This window comes from Tiliqua scincoides, chromosome 3 (genome assembly GCF_035046505.1).
Source record: "Tiliqua scincoides isolate rTilSci1 chromosome 3, rTilSci1.hap2, whole genome shotgun sequence".
Taxonomy (NCBI): domain Eukaryota; kingdom Metazoa; phylum Chordata; class Lepidosauria; order Squamata; family Scincidae; genus Tiliqua; species Tiliqua scincoides.
Window position 1 is genome coordinate 28,556,743 of NC_089823.1, and position 22,314 is coordinate 28,579,056.

Below are 22,314 nucleotides of genomic sequence, written 5' to 3' on the forward strand. Positions count from 1 at the left end.
TAACAATAATTCATAATCCTGAATGTATTCATCATAATATTCATCATATTATGTCACATTTTCAAACCATCTTTCTGCCAGTAAAACAGATAGCTGTTTGTTTTTACTAACAAGGAAAATAGCAGCTGGGGGGCAGTAAATCCCCTCTCCAGTGCTCTAGTTCTAATCCTCCCACTAGGCTATTTGCAAAAATGTTAAGAGTTTGGCCCTCCACCGTATTGGTGTCAGTTAATAGGGCCCTGTGGCAGAACCCTGCACTGGACTCCCAATGGCAACCCCCCCACTCTCCCTCAGTGGTGCATGGGTTTGACCTAGCCAGGTGGGCTCTGGGATAGACATAGGCCTTTGACAGTGCCTGATCTTGGCCTACCCTTGATGCCACTTCTGGCTTTCAGGATTGAATGAGGATTATCTCATTTGTGGTCCAGTTGGATGTATCCTTATGGTGCAATCTTAGGCATGTCTATTCACAAGTAAATCTTATTGAGTTCAATGGGGATCAGATTGCAGCCTAACTCATGCAACTCTCCCTGATGAGGTGAAGGTGATGTTTGCCCCTTTATTTTCCATTCTTGAATAAGCCCCAATAACCCAAACACTTTTGGAGTCTGTCTTTGAGCAGAAATTTGTCTTCATCCTGTGGTCACTGAATTACTTCTGTATTGGTGCTTTGCTGCACTCCAGCTTTGAAAACTGTTTTGCTGTTTGACCACTCGACAGCCAATCAGAAAGGGCCACAAGACTGTCTTGTGACTATAAGGTCACCCTATTCTGATTGGCTGGCCTCGGTATATATGGGGGCAAGAACAGACACCAAGTGTGGGTTGCTGTGGTGGAGTTCTTGCGTGTTGTGCTGCTGGTTTGTTCTGTGACTTGGACTGCTTATAGTGACTGTGCCTCTCTGTATCCCTGACTTCTGGACCATTTAACTGACTACTCTTCTGCCTGCTCCTTTACCAATACATGTTTCTGCAACAAACAAGCCTGTGTTTGCTCCTCTGGCTCTGTTTGGGATCGCCTGCTTCTTGTGCTGTCTCCCTATGCTCCTGTGCCACTCTATCGGGAAAGCAAGGGCTATCCTCCCCTGCTGCCCTGACTGTAACACTATCAATGTTAGTCTTGGTGACATGCTGGAGGCCAACAGGTATCAGAATGGCCTATAAATCTGCACATCAAATGCTACTACATACTGTGAGTGAAGATGGAACTATAGGACACCAAAGAATGTTGTGTTATTACAGCTTGACTTTGGGCCCAATCCTATCCAATTTTCCAGTGCTGGTGCAGTTGTGCCAGTGGGGCGTGCACTGCATCCTGTGGTGGAGGGGCAGTCACTGGGGCCTTCTTAAGGTATGGGAACCTGTGTTCCTTACCATGGGGCTGCATTGTGGCTACACCGGAGCTGGAAAGTTGGATAGGATTGGGCCCTTTGTCATTTTCCTTCTTTGTACGGAACCTTCCCAGAAGAACAAAATGTCCATCCTATATAAGCAGGATGAAGGCATAGTTGTATGTATGCATCCATCTCTTGTTACAACACATTACAAGCAGAATCCGGCACAAAACAGACTAAAAAAGAAGGTTCTATTTTTTTCCATTGTAGCCCCATGACAATTTTCACACTGTTAAAGGCATCAACACATGCAGTCACACTGGGAGAGGAATATCATTCAGCTAATTCTAATCATTCAGCTTTCATCATTGCAAAATGCTACAAAACAAATCATAAGACAATATATCTTAAGACACTAGAATAACAGCATTCAACCTAGTACATATCCAAACATTTTGCCATCATACACAGAGGCATTTTTTTCAACTACACAGACTGTGAGAAACAGATTATAAAGTAACAGCAATAACACAATTGGCTCTTTTAGGGTCTGGTTGAATAATGGTGTTGCTAAGTCTGCATCTTCAAAAAAAGAATTTCTGTACATTGTGAAGGCTTTGTTTATATGTAATAAGTACTTTACGCTGGCTTTAAATGCTCTTTCTTCAGGAAAATATGTTGATAATATAACATTAAGTATCACAAAAATGATAAAAGATTATAGTGAAGTTCTATCGATACCAAAATGCCTATAATTTCACTTAAATGCTTGAAATTACACCTGTAGAAAGTACATGATCTAACAATAGGCCTGATATAAGGAAAGGGTAGTCTTGGGGCAGATGGAGGATTGTTTCACCCTGTTGGGACTAAGAAAAATCATATGGTCAAAGAAACCACTTTTAAAAAAACCCATAGAAAGCACCAAATTTATTGCCTAGTTTTTGTGCTAGGAGCAAAAAAAAAAAATAATCCACATGCATTTTACTACCAAGTTCTTATGATGCTCAGTCAGAAGCATGTGAGAAATTCCAAGGCAAGGATGAGCAGCTGCCTTTCCAAACAATGCTCAGCTGAAAGAAAGCATGCCTTTTTTTTTTGTAGACCCTCAAGGAAAGGTTTACCAAAGAGCATGTGCCCAGTGGCATCACTAGGATTCATGTCACCCAGTGCGGAAGGCCTGCGCGTCACCCCATGCAGTGGGGAGGGCAATGCCCCAAGTGGTGGGCATGGTGATGAACCATCGCCCTGCCTCCACTGGTTTTTTGGCTGTACCTTTTGTTAGAACACAGATATTTCAATGTGGGTTGTTTCATTGCATTCTGCATGAAATTACACACTGATTGATATATAACATGATGGGATTATTCCTCCAAATTCTGATTTTAGTGATTTTGAAAACTTGTAGAGTCACTCACCCACCTGTGTCAACTTACTAACACCTTATTGCAGCAGTTCTCAAACTTTTAGCACTGGGACCCACTTTTTAGAATGACAATCTGTCCAGGACCCATTGGAAGTGATGTCATGGCCAGAAGTGACATCATCAAGCAAATTAAAATAAATAATTATAAATAATTAAATTAAAATAAAATAAATAATTAAATAAGGGGGAGCCAGTCCTGTTCCACCAAGTGAATCTACTCTGAAGTAAGTCCCATAGTGGTCAATGGGGCTTACTCTCAGGAAAGTGTGGGTAGGATTGCAACCTGTGAGCCCAAGCCTATGCATGTCTACTCTGAAGTAAGTCCCATAGTGCTCAATGGAGCTTACTCTGTAGTCTGCCTGCAATAACAACCCCCCAAAAAGAATCAGTGAGATTTCCAGCCCTCCCGGTGCCCAGTTTAAAGTTCTTCTATTTCAGGCATATCAAGATAAAGACCCACCTGGCTTTGCAAGTGCAAAATAGAAAACATTCCCCTTGCCAGTTCAAGCCTCTTTTTGTGTCCTTTTTAGGGGGGGGGGGAGGCTGCCTTCTGGAGCATTTGTTGCACTCCAGTTCCATTGGATCGGGACCATTCTGGTGTCCTCATATTCCCCTTTGCCTGACTTGACGAACAGCCACGGCACATCTGCCTACTCGCGAATAAACACAACCGTGAGGCTGCTTCGCTTTCCATAGGGCTCAATAGACTGCAGCTGGGAGGGAGGGACCTCCTTCTCCCTTTTGTGTTTTTGGTGACTGAATTCATTGGATCAGGGCCATGGAGTCCGCTCAGCCTGCCCTTTCCATGGCAGACTATGGCAAGTACAAGCGATATGGCTCACTTTCCATAGGGATCCATTCATTTTTCTTTCCAGTTTTTTGGCCATAACTTTTGAAGGAAAGGAGCTATTTCAGTTCTGTTTCTGCATTGCTCTCCGCTGGGAATTCCACATCCAAAGGTGTATGGCATGACGCAGTAGCTCCTAAAGCTGCGATTTTAGCGCATCACCCCCAGGGTGCGTCACCCCCCCGGCACGTCACCTGGTGCGGCCTGCACCCCCCCCCCCGCACCCCCCTAGCAACACCACTGCATGTGCCAGAGCAGACCTGCAAACATATTATTGGCTGAGAAAATGAGATGATCTGGCACTTGGAGCAAAGCTTTTAACAGGAGACTGTGAAACAAACTCCATGAAGAGGTCAGTGCAGAAAAGCAGTCTGAAGGCTGCAGTTAAAATCCTTAAAAAAAAAAATCCCCCTTTTTTTCTGTGAGCTTTCTGTAGGATAAAGTATTTAAACAATGCCTTTCCACCCATTGGTATCCAAGGTGGATTATATACAAATATTAACAACAAAGAAATTTAAAAAAAATTAAAACAACTAATGTAAAAAAAATATACCAAATACATAAGCGTCAGCACAATAGGTTGCATATAGAGTCCATATTACATTGCATCAAAGGCTGGGAAAAACAAAGTGGTTTTTTCATATGGAACTGAAAGGATATCAGGATAGGCTACAGATCAATAAGTTTGAGGAGGGCCAATCCATAATCAGTGTTGTGACAGAAAAGGTCCTGTCCCACTCACTTAACCTCTGAAGATGAGGATGCCTGAAACAGAAAAGTCATAGCAGGTGATAGCAGCAAACAAACAAGATTTTATGGGGAAAGACAGCATTTTAGATAGGTCCCAGATCCTTGAGGGCTTTATAAATCAAAACCAGCACTTTGGATTAGCTTCTAACCTGGCCTATAACTGCCACTGCTCGTAGGGTCCTAAGGGCAACAAGTGGGATCCAGAACTGGGCAGGCATGGGGGGGGGGGCGGAAGTGAATTCCACACAGTTTCCTTGGGGCAGGACACTACTGTAAAGAGGAAAACTCCTGCTATCCCCCAGAAACAACTGACTCCTTGAGCTATTGTTCAAGGTTTAGCTCCACCTCTCTTAAATCTTATTGGGATTAGGGTTCATTTGGGTCCTAACAATAATGCATACAGTAATCCAGCATAGATGATTCCAAGGCATGAATAACAATGACAAAAGCATGTTCATCTATGAGGGGCTTCAGCAGGCATATTGATCCTTGATGATTGATGAACTTCTTTGTTCTTCCTCTAGTTTTTGCCTATTTTGCTGTATTTTTGGATGCTTTTAGCTCCCCAAGAGCTCTTGTGCAGGGTCAGCTCAAAAATCCTCCTGCATCACTCTTGTTCTTTGTTTGGAAACTCCATTATTCCTTATCCATGTGTTGCTTGTGGGGCAGCTGTGCTGCTTATCATCTAAGTTGCCCTTTTGAATAGCAAACCTGTCTGTCTAGGTTCAAGAGGTGGGATGGAATGACCCAGGTGGGTTCTAGTGCAAACCTCAGTGCAAAGGCTGCCAGACCACAGAAAGTTTTCATTGTTCTCTGCCAGTGCCACTTGCCTAAAAGTGACCCGTTCCTTTGGAGCTCAGAGTGGAATGCTGACTTGCTCATCTGCAAGGACTGGGGTTTCCTTGATCAATGTAAATTGCTTAAGCTTATCCTCATGAAAAGGGGAGGAATATACCACAGCTGCCTCCATCACCTGCTCCTTGCTGAAGTCAATTGGTTAGGGAGAGGTAGGCATGGTGATCTTGCCCATTACCTTCTCCTCTGTACCACCTTCTTCTTCCACACAGTCCTGCAGTCAGAACTTCTTTAAAACAAACAGGAAAAGCCCAGAATGCTCCACTCCTCCTGTTTATTTTAAAGAAGCCCCCACCTAGAAAACAAGCAAGGAGATAGTGCAGAAGGGGAGGTAAGAGGCAGGATCCTGATGCGCTGCTCCTCCATGCTAATTCAACTGCAGCCAAGTCAGCAGAGACAGCAAGGAGGCACCTGCAGAGGCACCAGATTTCCACTATTGGGAGAAGGGGGCTGCAGCAGTTCTGATCCTCTTCCTGCTCATTGGTAAGGTTCCTCTGCATTTGCTTTGCCAGGAAATGAGAAGGGAATGTTGAACTTCTTCCTTTTTCTTCACAAAGCTATCAGAGTTTACAAAGAAAAATGAGGGACTTGTTATAGCTGACTGGTGTAGCAATCTACACCTTCCCTTAACATTATATGGTTTGAAGTACAATAACTGAAAGAACAAATATAATGAATGCTAACTCCTCCTCCATTCCTTCCAGTTCACTTACTCCATGGCATATCATCTGTGTTTAACCTGGCATGTTCAAAGGGTTATGGATCTGCACGCAACCTCTTTTTGCAGAAAGCTGCCAATATATGCCAAAGAATGTTTATTACAGACTGGATGTATCCTAAAATAATATGTTCCAAATATGCTCTGCTACATCTCAGTGCATTTCTCTCTTTATGTGAAATGACAATCAATTTGTAATGAACGCCATGACCTTAAATATGCTTACTCATGTTTAAATGTTACAAATGAAAGGCATTTTATTACAGGATGCATTACCATGACAACCCTGTTGTGTTATGTGATTGTCATTTGGAGAACTTCCCAGTGAGGTACCATGCATAATAAAAGAAAGATTCTGCTCCACAAAGTACATGTAACTTGAGTAAGAAGGCAATATTACAACTGATAGCTTTCAGCAGGTGCAGGAACAAACATGCAGGAGAACCATACTCCAAGCCCACTTTTGAGAATCCCTTCCAATATGTAGTACATGAGAGCTTGGTTGGTAATCTTAAACAATTCTACAACATTTCAGTTGCTCAATTCTTCTACAAAAGTGTGGCAAACTATAAAACTTCTGCACATATAGCAGCATGTTTGGTTTATTTAAAAAACTAAGAAGTGATCATATTTGTAAAATAAAGAGGAATTTTTTTAAAGTATACTGGTTATATTCTACCTGTCCTCTGTTCAACAGTATTGCCAGAATTGGAAAAAATAAATTCCATAAATCAGTGTTTCTCAAACTGTGGGTCAGGACCCACTAGGTGGGTCACAAGCCAATTTCAGGGGGTCCCCATTCATTTCAATATTTTATTTTTAATATATTAGACTTGATGCTACCATGGTATGTGACTGGGAAAATGTTACAGACCTGTACTTATACAAGCTACAATGTATATTCTTTTAACAATGATAGTAAATGAGATTTACTCCTGGGTAAGTGTAAGATTGCAGCCTGCTTGATGATGTCGCTTCCAGTCACAACATCACTTTTGGTGGGTCCTGACAGATTCTCATTCTAAAAAGTGGGTCCCGGTGCTAAATGTGTGAGAACCACTGCCATAGATTAAGGGCCCAATCCTATCCAATTTTCCAGTGCCAGTGTTGCTGTGCTGATGGGGTGCGCACTGCTTCCTGTGTTGGGGAGGCAGTCACAGAGGCCTCTTCAAGGTATGGGAACATTTGTTCCCTTACCTCAGGGCTGCATTGTGGCTGGAAAGTTGAATAGGATTGGGCCCTCAGTGATTGCACAGTGACTGTATGGGTAAGTCACTGCACACGTTTAAAGCCCATTTAGCTCTGCGAGGCCTACATCTGAGAAAACTAGGACAGTGTTGCATGCCAATTAGCATGTTAAAATGACTTTTCATCAGGAAGGGGAAAGACTGAAAAGAAATAAAACTGAATAAAACATTCATCAAGTATATCTGGAAAGCTGCTTTCCCCCATTCTCTCTGGACTAACTTGTAGGCTTCTCAGAACTGGTCTCAATAAAGCTCTGAGTGGCTCACTTGCAAGTTTAGCAGCAGAGTTTTCCCATGTACCCACTAGTTCCCAAACTCCTACAGGGATGTTGGGAACCAGGTATTTGTGTGGGCAGGGAGGGAGGCATGCAATCACAGTGCCACCACCTGACTTATTTCTTATCTTGGGGCAGAGCTGACCTCCTGAAAGGTTCTGGAGGCTTGCAGCCCCCTCTGATCTTCTCAGAGGCTTATGTAAACAATCCTTATCTTCAATCAACAGCTACTTCCATTTTTGTTCATCCCCTTTCTCCCAAGAAAGGGCACAGGTCCTGCAATGGGGCCTCTCAAGTCTGCGCCAGCTATTTTGCCAACACAGACTTGAGAACCTCTGTGTTCAGCTTGTCAGCCTGACATAAAGGATAGAATCTGGTGGAGGAGGTAGCTGCTGGTCCCACCCTCCTCCCAGGCTGGTTTCTCCCCCTGCTTTCCCCTCCTCCCGCCCCAGAATGCCACCCCCTCCTGCCCTGAAAGGCCGCACCACTGGCTGGCACTCTTACTTTGCTCCAGCAGCCACATGGCTTCTTCCACTTGGTGTTGGGCCCAGCACCAACCAGTGCTGACCTGGCGCTGGTACTTCATACACTAAGGATGGTGTAAACATGCAGTTTATGACACCCAGCGCTGTCTCAGCACTGGCATTATGACCTTTTAGGACTGGGCCCTAAGTCACATTACCTGTATTTGAAGCACACAGCTACTTACACATTCATATAACTCCCCTGCTAACTGAGCAAAGAGGCACTTTTTAAAGCAATGTTTGATTTTATTTAGCAGGGGGAGAGTAACTGTCCTGCTTCATCAAGCAGTCTCTTTTCTAGTCTGCTTGTGTTTCTCTTGCATCTTTTTCAATTGTGAATCCCTTTGGGACAAGGGGCCATTAGTTAGTTAGTTAATTAATTAATTTTCTTGTAAATGGTTTTGTGAACTTGTTTTATTAAAAAGGTGTTTATAAATATGCTTAATGACAATAATAACTACAATAACAACAACAATAATAATATCAGTCAATAACATCTGTCTGTGTGAAAATCCATAATAATAATAAACAGATGCACATCTGGTGCATAATACACCAGATTTAACAGTAGTGGAAAAGAAAATGGTTTGAATTATAGATGCAACAACACCTGCAGAGGTGCGAATTGAAGACTGCTGAAAACCATTTTCCCTACTGAAAACTGAAACTGGCTATTTGCCCCAAAGGGACTATTTCCCACAAATTATTCCAGATGTGCTATTAGGGCAGGAAAATAGTGAAAGGGGAAAGTAGTGACCTCCCCTCCATGCCAGGGTCCCAATCAGCATCATCCAATGGGCAGCCCAATCCTAACCTGCACCAGTACAGTTAGACCACATGGCCTGTGCTGAATCCTACACAAGTTAGGAGCAGGCTGGAGGTCACATCAAGGTAAAGGGATATTTTTCCCCTTATCCCATGTAACACCAAAGTCTGCCCTATGGGGCTAATTGGAATCTCAGCAGCCCATATAGGGCTGTCTGGGCCAGGGCTGGGGGTTAGGATACAGCATGAGCTGCTGCTGCGAATCCCACATGGGCCTGATCTACCTCCCTTGCCCCAAAACATCCCTCCCTACCCCTAGAATGCCGTCCTGCCACCCCTTCCATCCCGTGCTGTCCAGCGCAAATCTACTTGCCTCAGCTGGTGCAGGTATGGGACTTGACTCCGGCAGGGTGGTGCATATCCTTGTGCCAGGGCAGCCTGCTCCTGAGTCAGCGAAAACATGCTTTATAGCACATATGCAACACTTCAAAGCCAGTACAGGGGGCCTGTGCTGGCTCAGCACAGGATTGCGCTTTAAGGCTGCTTTTTGTGGAAAAAGACACTTTCAGTTTTAACATAACATGTTATGGAGCATGGAGGTCCCTTATAACTATCATAGCATACCATTAGTAGACTTATTGTCCATGGATTTGTTTAATCCTTTTAAAAAGCTCTTGAAGATATTGGTGAGTACCTCACATTTGGCATTTAATAAATCTCTACTCCCCCGTTCATCCTTCTATTTACCAACACTAAGGCTGCAATCCTAACCACACTTTCTTGAGAATAAGCCCCATTGAACAAAGTAGGACTTACTTCTGAGCAGACCTGGTTAGGATTATGCCCTAAATGCATGAACTTTTTCTCACGCTATGCTGCTCCAGCCCCTTGATCATGTTGGCTGCCCTTTTCATGGTTACTTTATCTTTTTTCATTATCTCTATGGGTTTGTAGGGAAAATGTGTGATAAAGATAGAATCTGTAACTGAAGTAAGTTGAATTGTTTCTTATCCAAGTGAATGGTCCCAATATATGTACACTTTCCTACTTCCATTTTGAGTGCTTAAATAAAAAAACAGAGAAGCAGTTTTGTTTATTATGCTTACTGTATAATTGTGTCGATTACCTTATATATATCTATATCTATATATCTTTACTAAGTGTTATGTTTGTGAATTTGAAGTATTTCCATGCAAAAACCATGAGAATCCATATCTTGAATCCATTTTTTTTTGCACCACAGATGTGTCACAAAATATGGCACCTGGATTATTACAGTGCAGTCCATAAAAAGCATTTTGAATATGATTTGATGATGGATTTGGGAGGATGCTATGTAAACATAAGACCCTGTGCCTCATTCATGTTTGTGTGCCATGGCAGTGCCACAAACATGAGATCCATCAGTGTTAAAGTGCATAAGAACAGCCCCACTGGATCAGGCCATAGGCCCATCTAGTCCAGCTTCCTGTATCTCACAGCGGCCCACCAAATGCCCCAGGGAACACACCAGATAACAAGAGACCTGCATCCTGGTTCCCTCCCTTGCATTGGCATTCTGACATAGCCCATTTCTAAAATCAGGAGGTTGCACATACACATCATGGCTTGTAACCCATAATGGATTTTTCTTCCAGAAACTTGTCTAATCCTCTTTTAAAGGTGTCCAGGCCAGATGCCATCACCATATCCTGTGGTAAGGGGTTCCACAGACCAACCACATGCTGAGTAAAGAAATATTTTCTTTTGTCTGTCCCAACCCTCCCAACACTCAATTTTAGTGGATGTCCCCTGGTTCTGGTGTTATGTGAGAGTGTAAAGAGCATCTCTCTATCCATTTTATCCTTCCCATACATAATTACACAGAGGTGTGATATAAGGATGAGTTTGGGACTCCAGGTAAAAACAGGTCTATCAAGAGGAGAGGCCCGAGCTCAGTGGTTGAGCGCAGTGCATGCTTTGCATTCAGAAGGTCCCTGGAATCTCTAGGTACGGCTGGTAGAGACCCAGCATGCTTGAATCCCTGGAGAGATTTCATTGCTAGAGTCAGCAATAGTGGCTTAGGTGGACCAGAGGTTTGATGGGATATAAGGCAGCTTCATATCTTCATTCATGTTTTTGTCCTATGAAGCACTGCTGGTTCTGTGCTTGTCACCATGCAATCCATGGTCACAGTGTGAGTGGTGGTTTGATGATGGATGGGGGTGGTGGTAGCAACAGGCGCCCGAAAGCCCCATCCTATGCATGTCCACTCAGAAGTACATCCCACTATAGTCAATGGGGCTTACTTCCAGAAAAGTGTGGATAGGATTGCAGAATGACAGCCCCATCCTATGCATGTCCAATCAGAAGAACATCCCATTATAGTCAATGGAGCTTCCTCCCAGGAAAGTGTGGATAGGATTACAGCCTGAATCTCATCACAAGGTGACTTCCTCAGAAGGCCAGGAAAACGCAGGCACCTGCTCCTGCCACCTAGTTCCCTGACTCTTCCTGCACCCATGGCCAGGTGGGACCAACTGGCTCCTAGTCCATCCACCCTAGCCCAGGGTGACTGTTGGGGAAGGAATCCTCATGGGCAGGATGGGCATACAGGACCCCAAACCAGCCTGTCGTGTAAGAAAGAGCAACTCCTATGGTGATCAATGAGGCTTACTCCCACAAAAGCATGTAGAGGATTCCAGCCTAAGGCAGCAATCCTATCCACTTAGCTGGGAGTAAGCACCATTGACCACAATGGGACTTACTTCTGAGCAGACATGCCTAGGATGGGGCTTTTGGGCTGCAATTCTTTCCACACTTACCTGGGAGTACGAACCATTGACCACAATGGGACTTACTTCTGAGTAGACACGCAGAGGATGCAGCTGGTGGGCTGCAGTCCTATCTACTGACCTGGGGGTAAGCACCATTGACCACAATGGGACTTACTTCTAAGTAGACACGCACAGGAGGGGCTCTGATTCCCCTCAGAGCGGCCACTGCCATCGCCGAGGCTGGCCGTTTCCCGCCAAAAAAGGGAAGACGGTTGACGGGGGGGGATGCTGGTGACGCCGCCGGAGCCGGTGCTCGCCTCTCCCGAGCCTCCTGGCGAGCGCAGGGAGGGGAAGGGGCTGCCGAGCGGCGGCCACTCCTCCCAGCGGCTCCGCAGCGCAGGCGCCTTGGCGGCTACCGCAGGCAGGGGGCGGCAACATGGCGGAGTGAGGAGCGGCGGCGGCTCACAACAACGGCGGCGGCGGGGACCGCAGGGCGAGCGCGGCTGCTCCTCGCCCTCCCGCGCTGCTGCTCCTGAGGCGGGCGCCGGGGCGGAGGCGCGTCCCCGAGGCGCGTCGGGCTCCGGCTGCGGCTGAGGCTAACGGGGCAGCGGCGCCCATAATAAGCCTCATTCTAGAGCCGGGCGGGGGAGCGGCTCCGGGACGGGGCTCGGCCGCGCTCTCTCTCTCTCTCTCTCTGCGGCCCGCCGGGCGCTGCGGTGCCGCTGCAGTGGATGCGCAGCTCCCCGGCCGGGGCGGAGCGCGGCGGCAGGCGCAGCGGCCGGGGCTAGATGGCGAGCGAGAAGCCGGCGTCGGAGCCGCAGCCGCAGCCCGCGGGGCTCATCGCTGTCGGGGCCAGCAGCAGCGGCGCGGCGGCCACCGCGGGAGGCGGCGGAGGCAGCCTCAGCCGCTCGGCCGCCGTGATGGGGGAGCTGCGGGCGTCCGGCTCCGGCGTGGTGCTGCCCGCGGGGATGATTAACCCGTCGGTGCCGCTCCGCAACATCCGCATGAAATTCGCCGTCCTCATCGGGCTCATCCAGGTCGGGGAGGTCAGCAACAGGGACATCGTGGAGACCGTGCTCAACCTGGTAAGGCGCCCGCCGGCCCACCTGCGCCGCTCCGGGGCTCGGCTCTGACGCCTCCGCCCGAGCCCGCAGGCGAGCTCCCTCCGGTCTCCAGGCTGCAGTCCGAGCCGCGCTTCCTGGGGCTGCAGTGGGACTGGCTTCTGAGTGGCGTGCACGGGATGGGGCTGCCAGGCTGCAGTCCTGTCCACACTTTCCTGGGAGGAAGCCCCACTGACTATAATGGGACCTACTTCTGGGTAGACATGCATTGGATGGGGCTGTCAGGCTACAGTCCTATCCACAGTTTCCTTGTTGTAAGCCCCATTGACTGTAATGGGACTTGGTTCTGATGGGCTGTCATGCTGCATGCTTATCCACACTTTCCTGGGAGGAAGCCCCATTGATTATATTGGGATGTACTTCTGAGTGGATATGCATAAGAGGGGGCTGTCAGGCTGCAACCATATTCATGCTTTTCTGGGAGTAAGCTCCATTGACTATAATGGGACTTAGTTCTGAGTAGATATGTCTAGGATGGGGCTGTCATGCTGCAGTCCTATCCACACTTTCCTGGGAGTAAGCCTCAGTGACTATAATGGAATTTACTTTTGAGAAGACAGGGTTGGGCTCTCAGTCATCCTCTATCCCACTTTTGTAATCTCCTGCCCTCCCCCACACTTTTGGTCCCTTACCCCTTTTGTGTCTTGTGATACCCCCTTTCATGTCCTCTTCCAAGCACAAGAAGTCCAGGGAGGGACTGTTTCTTCCTGAGCTACTTTGAGCCCAATCTTATGCCTGTTTACTCAGAAGTCCCATTGTAGTCAGTGGGGCTTACTCCCAGGTAAGTATGGTTAGGATTGCAGCCTTTGTCATTTGCCCTTAACTCTAGGAGGCCTCCTTTCATCTTCCACTAATCCTTCAAGAGCTCCCTATATTACTACCTTTCCTTCTGTCCTCCTAATCTGTTCTTGTTCCCTCTTGGCATCCTTGGTATCTCCTTTTCCTCTCTTCTTCCATATTTTTTTTTACTGTAAATAAGTGGTGACTGCTATCATTGACCCTTCTTTCCACATGCTTTTTTCCCTCCCAACTCCTTTCAGCTTCATCTTCATCCCTACTTATGACCCCGTGATACATACTCCCTCCATCTCCATCCAATCTACTGGCTCTGTTTAAGTTGGCTTTCTTCCCTTGCCTCTGAGTAGATGAATGCATGGAACACGCCTCCTCCTTGTAAAAAAAATGTGTGACCCTATTCTTTGTTTTGTCAGTTGCCAATTTCTGATAAGTTGATTTGAATTTATTCATTGAACAAAATTCTCAACTTTAGGTGCTCATAAATAGCTAACTGTATGGTCTTGTGACTTTAGGCTGTTTCCAGGAAGAGGGATTTGATAGTACTGTACATCTATTTTTAATTTTATAAGATTAAAGAACAGCCCCAGATGAAGTCTCTCCTCTGTGACTGAAATGTGTGAATGATTTAACCATATTACCTTGACACCAGTTGGGTTTGACATGTTGAAGAGGTTTTGTGCCTTACAATCTGTTAATGGGGTGCTTCTATTTGTTGCTCTGGGTGGTTTAATTGCTGTCTTTATTTTGAAATAGGCAAGAAAGCTATGCTATATCTCTAAATTGTGCTGCTTCTCCCCCCCCCATGGTATGCACACACACAAAGCAACATTTCCTGTTAAATGTAGCTCTCTAGTTTTATATTGTGAGGTACTACAGTTTTGTATGGTAGTGTTTAGCACTACCTACCTGGGAGGTCTGGAAATGTACAGAAATCAAAAGAGGAAACCGTGTCGTTTTGAAATGAATCTCTTCCAATTATGTACAATTTGGTGCCTCTCTTGGATGTAAGATTTACTGTGGCAAAGGTTATGAAACAGCTGAATGAATGGGAATATTCTGTTTTAGGTGTAGAGTGAGTGAATGAATGGGAATATTCTATTTTAGGTGTAGAGTGAATTTAAGCTGGTGCATAGCAGACAACTTAAAATTGTTTTTGTAACAAAAGCGGAACCTATCCTGATCTTGTTGTAAATATAGGCACTGAAACAGTTACACTGGTCACTTTTCAATGATGTGCTTTTTTGGTGTCTGGTATATATTTACATCAGACTTAGCTTGACTGAATGGTATAGCTGCTGCACCAAAGGGCTGTACTGTATTTGAGGCTTTTGGGGTAAACAAGAGTTGAAGCTCTGATGTCATCATGAGAAGTCTAAGGCCAAGGATGAACTGTTAGCAGTTCCTTGTTGTTCATATGTTTGCTATTGCGTTAAAGATAATGCCATTTATTTCAATCTGGCCAATCTGGAATTAAGGCCATGTGTTAAAACTTTTCATCATGAAGTTTTGGATAGAACAAGTTCTGAAGATAAAGAATTTAGAGCCCAATCCTATGCATGTTTACTCAAAAGTAAGTCCCATTATAGTCAATGAGGCTAATTTCCAGGTATGTGTGAATAGAATTGCAGCCTAAATTGTTTTCCTGGACTTGAGTGCCTGTGTTCTCATTTGGTGTATTAAAAAAGCAAACTGCAGGGAACCTGTTGATGCATCTGGAAACAAATATCTTCACTAGTTTTGTGGAAGTTTGCCTTCTTTCATTGCTTATAGAATGTTCTTAGATTCTTTTTAGAGTTTCCTATGAAATTTGTTGTTGAAATGCAGTTGTTTGTGTGTGTTCAATAATATTTATGGAACATGTTTCCAGTAAGGGAGGAATCGGCAGCTAATGTGTTAGAAATGCAAGTCCATGGTGCACTGTTTAGTGAGCAACTATGAAATGGCACAGAAAAGAAAATTAAGAAAGGATTGTGATGTTTTCTCTTTGGTACAGTGAATACTCCCCTGAGAAAGTATGCTGAAAGCTAACTCTCTTGTAAGGAAAGCACATCGTAACTTGAAAACTAAGAAGCAAAATTTTATTTCAAGCTAACAGAAAAAGTCACTTGCTGCTGCATTATTGATTCTAGGATCATGTAGTTAATGTGAAATTTAATTTCTCTTATTTGTATAAGAGTAGGGGCTACACTAGGCCTGAGAATGGGAAAGGCTTTAGAGTCAATGAATGGAGTTTCCTGCAGTCATAGTATGAATGGGTAATGATGGAATGTTTGTCCTATGTGACTGTCTTCTGGATTATTCGAAGATCCTCTGTGTACATCATATCTTCAGTTACCCTGTTCATTACATATCAATAATTTTGCAGTGTTCTGTCTGAAAAGTTTTTGTTGGAATTGGTAATAGATGAATACTAGATCCAAAATTTGATCTCGCATCAACAACTCTTAAATAGTTCTTGCAGCTTAGTCATTTTTCACAAAAAGATATCCGCAGATAAGCTGGAAACATAATCTAACAAAATTTGGAAGCTATGCTTATGAAGTGCTGGATTGTAATGACAAAGAATCTGGAGGTTAAAAGCATAACCTCCATAAACCTGCCATACAAAACAGTTGCAAGTTTAACTGAAATCAATATGAGTATGTGTGCTTAGAGTAGCAACCTGAATTTTAATTAATCTGTGTTCTTAAACCTAACAGTTTAGAACTCTGCATACATATTGTGTTTGCCACTATGTACCCAAACCTTATTTGGGGATTTATGTGAAAAACATTGCTTATCTGTGGGACAGTGGAGAGTAGGAAAGAGTACATGTTACAAAAGTACATGTTTGAATAGCTCATGTGTCCAATATTGTTAATAGTAAAATTTAGGTGGATGTTTTTAAGCGATGCATGATAAAGCAAATAATAACTTGTCATTTTTTAAAAATCTTTTAAAGTTCAAATTGTACCTAAATCTGATTGTGTGATGCTGACATTTTGGAAAAGCACACGTTTAAATGAATGGTTTCTTTGTAATTTGAAAGCCAGGATCTGATTCTCTCCTAGTCACTTGTTATATTTTTATATCTGTTCATATTTTTGCCCTGCCTCCTTAAGTCAGTGGTTTTCAACTGGTTTTGTGCTATGACTCCAATAAATGAATAAATGTGCATAAATAATGTACAAGACTGTTGATCCTGCCCTCCCTCCTGGGACCCTATTCGCTTACTCTTTGCCGCCCATTCCCCATCCCTATTATGCCCCCCACCACTGTTCACTATAACCAAATATTTTTATTATAATGTGAAAGCCATTAGCACAGTTGCTAAGAATCTGAGCAGGACTGGGATACAATCTCCTGGTACCTGAAGGGATGCACTAGGTGCCTCCCCCTCTACCTTGTGACGCTCTAGTCCAGTGGTCTTTTTCATTCTTGTAAGTTGTTGCAACCCCACAGCTGAAGCTTTGTGATCCCATTGGTTGAAGACTGCCCTCGGTCATAGCATAGGAAAGGAAAGAAAAGATTGCTAAATAATACTTTAGAGTAGGGATCTCTAAACTTTTAGGCCAAAGGGCCAAATCAAATACCTTGCACAGTTGCGAGGGCCAGGGAAAAAATTAAATATAAAATTTAAATAAATGTATTAGAGATGGAACTTAGATGAATGAATAAATGAATGGGCTCGAATGTCCAGGACTTCTCCAAGCATGAACACAGCCCAAGAAATAAAGCACACACTTAAATGGACCCCCATTCCCCTACCCCAAAAGCACAACTCTGGTTGTGTTTGGTCAGCTGGGCCAGATGCTCTCAGGGGAACAGAGGCTGGCCGCAGGCCGGATAGAGGCTTTCCGTGGGCTGCATCTGGCCCCTGGGTTGGGGTTTGGTGACCCCTGCTTTAGAGTCCAGAAAATATGTTAAAATTACATTCCCGGTTTGAGGAATTTTTTTTAAAAGTTGGTTGTTGATATTCAAAGCTGTTACAACACAAGTGATAAGTAGCTATCTAAGTAGTACTGATTGTATGAGAGTGGTCTGGCAGTTCGTCTCCAGGCTTGAATCCAATCTCGTATGGAAAATTAACGTATGGTAGATGGAACGTATCTAGGAGATGGGCATGTTCCCAGTGCTTATTTTTTATTGCATGCCAAGTTCACAATTTAAACAATGTTCATTTTCACATATTTGCCCACTTGCTCCGATGCTGACTCTTGGCAGAAGCAGTACCTCTCCTCCCACGCAGCCTTCCCCACAACCAACTAGCGTTGCTTCTTAGAATATAGTATGCCAGCCATTTGTTCCTTGAAGAAAATGTACTTGAGGGGGAGGGGATTACAGAGAACTGTAATTGTAGTGATAGCAGTGCCATTGCTCTGCCGGCCTGCTACCTGTTGTCCATAGGCTAGGTAGTTTGGAGGTGGGATTGACAAAACTACTTGCACCAGTTACTGCAGCATGCTCATTTTTCAGTGTCAAGCATGAGATGAGAGATCTTTTTTCCTCATAATTATCAGAGAACATGTAAAAAAAAACAACAGATGTGTTTTTTTAAAACTTTTTCCAAGGTGTGAGAAGCTAGCACATACCACTCTCCTAGTATGCTGTCCTGTAGAGAGCTTGGGCTGAGTTGGGGTCTAATCTTTTGTGTTGTGGCAGTGGAAGCAGTTTGAGTCTCTTACTGCTTTTGACTTTTTCTAGTGCCAAATTAGAGTTGCTTCCTCTATGCCAGGTGCTGGATACAGTAAGTTGCTTCTGACTTTCCTGAAGCCTGATGACATGTGATACAGGACTTGGAAGAGGGATGAGTCTGGTAATAACTGAAAATAATGGTTGGCTGCCAGATCTGCCAAACTTGTTGAAACTTTGGCAAAGAAAATATTAGTTGAATTGTGTGAAGTTATCCTTTGCTTTTTTCAGAGCCTTTGCAGTGCTGTTCCTTATTTAAACCATGGGTTATTCAGGACGCATATAAAGCATAGGCTGGCATCTGTGTCATCTGAGATAATGTGCATCTTCATTTTGAGTCTAATTCAGATGTTCTCAAACTGTGGGTCGCGACCTGATTTTTGGTGAGTCACAGGCCGGTGCCAGCTGTGGTGCTTGCAGGGCATTCTGGGGTATGACACAGCCAACAAAGTTGGTCACATATCAACATTTCTTGGAAGTCACAAGACATTCTGGGGCACAACGTGGCCAATGAAGTGGGTTGTGTGCTGGTGATAGCCAGAAGCCAAAAGGCATTCTGGGGCTCTACTTGGAAGCCACAAGGCATTCTGAGGTGTGACGCGGCCACCATGGGTTGTGCTGGTAAAAAGATTGAAAAGCACTGGTCTAATTGTTAGAAATCCAGCAACTTTGTATTATTAGTTGATGTACATGATATACACAGTACATCAGATCCAGAGAACCCTGTTAGTAGAAGGCCATAGTTTGGTGTCATTTTTTCTCACCATGCATATGTTTCTCCTCCCTGCTTTGACCATCCTTCATCTGCCTCTTCATATGGATTACACACACACCATTTTGAACATCAGTCCTTCTTTCTCAGTCTATGCCTTTAAAGAAATCAAACATTTCACAAATTTCTAACAAAACTTCACATTCTTGTATTTTTCAGTCAGTTATAACGAATCATATTAAAGAAATCTAAAGTTGAGCAGAGAAGCAACCAAAATCTTAGCAAACACTACTCTATTAATTTTCCGTTTTCAGTATCTCTTTAACAAGAATGCATGGAATGTGCTGTTTGACAGAAACTGGAACCATAAAGCATGAATAAGAAGTGACAAAGCCTATCTAACTTACTGAGGATACATGGATGTGATACGAATTCCATTTGACAGTCCTTGAACTGCTTGAACTGCTTGAAAAGTAGCTTGAACTGCTCTAGAAATGAAATCCAAGCTCTGGTGTTGAAATTGACAGTCCAAAAAAAGGAATACATTAAAATATGTTTTAAAAGTCACCAAAGTTAATTTGAGGCATTTTGGAACATATATTCACACTTGTTTACACTCTGTGAGACTAAGAACACTCTTCTTTACATGTTAATATTTGTAGTGAAATATGTTCAAATATTTAAATTTCATTGAGATAGCATTTGATCCATTTGTGTATCTTGTTGTTTTATTTAATAAAGATTCATCCAAAACAAATTCGACTTAATATTCTGACAAGACACTTCAATAATCTATGAAAGGCGTTTATTAGTGCCACCTGTTTGATATCTCCTTTTCTTTGAGTGACATCTGTGTGTTCTTCTCTACAATATTCAAAGATATAATTAATCATTCCTTGGTTCTTGGAACATTATTGTTCCATTTCTAAGTCCAATTTGCAACTGTTAACAAATTTCCCAGCAAGTGCCCTATGTTACTTAGAACATTCGTATCTGTTTCATGCTAGACCAGGGATGTCAAGCCCGTTTCATATAATGGGCCAAATAGCATTCATGGTGCCTGCTGAGGGCTGGAAGTGACATCATTAAGCAAGAAGTGACATCATTAAGCAGATGATGGCCAGAAATAAGCACTTTATTCTCACATAGAAACTCATTAGCTGCAAATGTCAGAAGAGAGAGTGTACAAATCTTGTTCGTAATTTCAAGCTATGAGAAAGCGCAATTATCATGCTGTGAGAGCCCAGTTATAATGGGGGCTGGATAAATTGCTTCCAGGGGCTGCATCTGGCTTGTGGGCCTTATGTTTGACACTCTTGTGCTGAATCAATGATTGGTCTCTCAGAACAACCTAGTTCAACTGTACTGATAATTATGCACAAAACTTGCCTCCAATAAATTTGTGATTTCTGACATTCACTCCGTGTAAGTAATAGGTCCGTCTTTTAAGCTAAGCACTTACCACATTTGAAGTGATTCATATAAAATATCCTGTTGGTCTTGCTGGTGTCAAATACCATTTGTAGTTTCTAATGCATCTCCCAAGTAGTTTAGTGTTTTGCAATGGATCATACACCACAAGTAAAGTGCATCACATTGCTAGTTTGCCATTGTAGTTTTTTTGTTATTTATTATTATGTAAATAGAAATAGAGCAAAAGTAATATTATTTATTTTTCATTTTTATACCGCCCTTCCTCCAAAGAGCTCAGCGTGGTGTACACAGCTGCTCTCCTGCTTTTGTCCTCACAACAACCCTGTGAGGTAGGTGAGGCTGAGATAAAGTGACTGGCCCAAGGTCACCCAGGAAGCTTCATGGCTGAGGGGGGGATTCAAACCTGGATCTTCCAGGTCTAAGTCCACCTCCCAAACCACTACACCACCCTGGCTCTCAGGAAACAGACTCTAGGGAAGATTGTGTCAGATTCCATATTTTCTGGGAGATGCTTTTTCTCTACTGTTTAGTTTATCTTTAGCAAAGTGGGAAAAGTTTGCTAGGTTATGCATGTGGATGAAACAGGAAAAATTTGAACACATAAGAATTTGTATACTTTTCAAAGATCATTTGTTGTAACCGTATATGAGATTCTTTCAAATTTGATTTGGGAACTGCTTGAAGTATCTTTGACTGATAGGAATTTTTAGTAGTCTAGGTAAAGGTTAATTTATATGGTGGAGGCCATAATTATTATTGCTCTCTTTTTATAATAGATCTAGTAAATTGAAGATCTTTAACAATTTCAGTGTTTGTGAATGGTAATTGTTTCAAATAGCAATGCTTGCTTTCAGTCACCAAACCTAAATGGAGAAGGCGTGGTCTAGAATGCAGGTGTCCCCCCACGTATCCTTGCGGGTTCTGTTCCAGCCTCCCCCATGGAAACGGAAACCACAGATACAGGAGAACCCAGTATAGTACAATATATCACTCTATGCCCATTACTTTTGTTTTTCTTTATTAGCAGCGAAAGTACACATTTTCTGATTTCCAGAGGAACAGTTTCTTGGTTTAACTAAGGAACATGACATGGAGGCAAGTAACCTGCAAGCTAGAGGGAGGAGACTAACCAAATGGAAACAGGAAGTGTCCTGTTTCCTGTTAACTTTCTGGCTGAGTCCCTGTAATGTCCAGGCTGCCTGCCTACATGTTGCATTCCTCAATTAAGCAAGCAACTATTTATCTGTTAAGCAAAAAAAAGTGTGTTTCTCCTGCTAATAAAGAAAAATGAAGGTAATGGGTGTGGGGGGGGGACGACAACAGAGAACTGCTTATCTGTGAAATCTGCAGATATGGAGGACAGCTGTAGTCTCCAGGTAATCTGGTATAAACCAGCTCCCTCTGTAGACTGTTTTCCGTACTGCTACAGTGGTATTATTATAATACACTCGTATTATAATTTGTTTTGATGAAATATTGCAGAACTGTCCTTTTCAAGGAGCTCTTATATGCTGTTCTGGATTTAAAATATGTGTGGAAAAGATTGAGGAACTTGTAGTTTAGTGTTGGCTGTAGTGTTCTTCCACGTTGAGTCACCTAATAGAATCAGGATCTGAGTAACAACTGCAGTCATACTTCCAAACTAAACAGAGAGTCACTGGAGGATAAACTAAACTGAGACAATCTGTTTAATGCTTATCTGTACCATACAAGAAATTAGGTTGCTTTTTCTCCATTACATAGTTTGTTAGAAAGGACAGAACTTATTAGTTTTTTCACTTTCTTTAAATGTAGTTTGCGGTGTTTTAAAATGTGTTTGCGGAGTGAAGTTTCCCGCTATTTTTAAAAATGGTAAAAAAAAAGCTATTTCTACAAACTGTAGAGGTTCTTGTAGTTAATACTGGTGAAACTGCTTGTTCAGTTTGGTAAGAAAAGAAGTTTGGAGTGTTGATAAAGATGAAATTATCTTTTTTGGTAGTGATGTGGGATCCCAGCCTATTGAATGAATAAGACCTAGGAGTCATTGCTGAGTTTATTGACCAAGTTTAACTGCTTGCAAATAAATGTCTTTCTTAAAGTTGG

The 22,314-nt window shown here is 43.3% G+C and overlaps 1 protein-coding gene across 9 annotated transcripts in view; it reads left to right on the forward strand.

Moving 5' to 3' along the window:
• The first annotated feature begins 12,093 nt into the window (after positions 1-12,093).
• NBEA (neurobeachin) overlaps positions 12,094-22,314 on the forward strand; it is a 472,923-nt gene continuing 462,702 nt past the window's right edge. For all 9 annotated transcript variants that reach the window (XM_066621990.1, XM_066621993.1, XM_066621995.1 and 6 more), the window contains exon 1: positions 12,094-12,581. In XM_066621990.1, the coding sequence (XP_066478087.1) occupies positions 12,285-12,581 (297 nt within the window). In that variant the 5' untranslated portion in view covers positions 12,094-12,284. The remainder of the gene's footprint in view (positions 12,582-22,314) is intronic.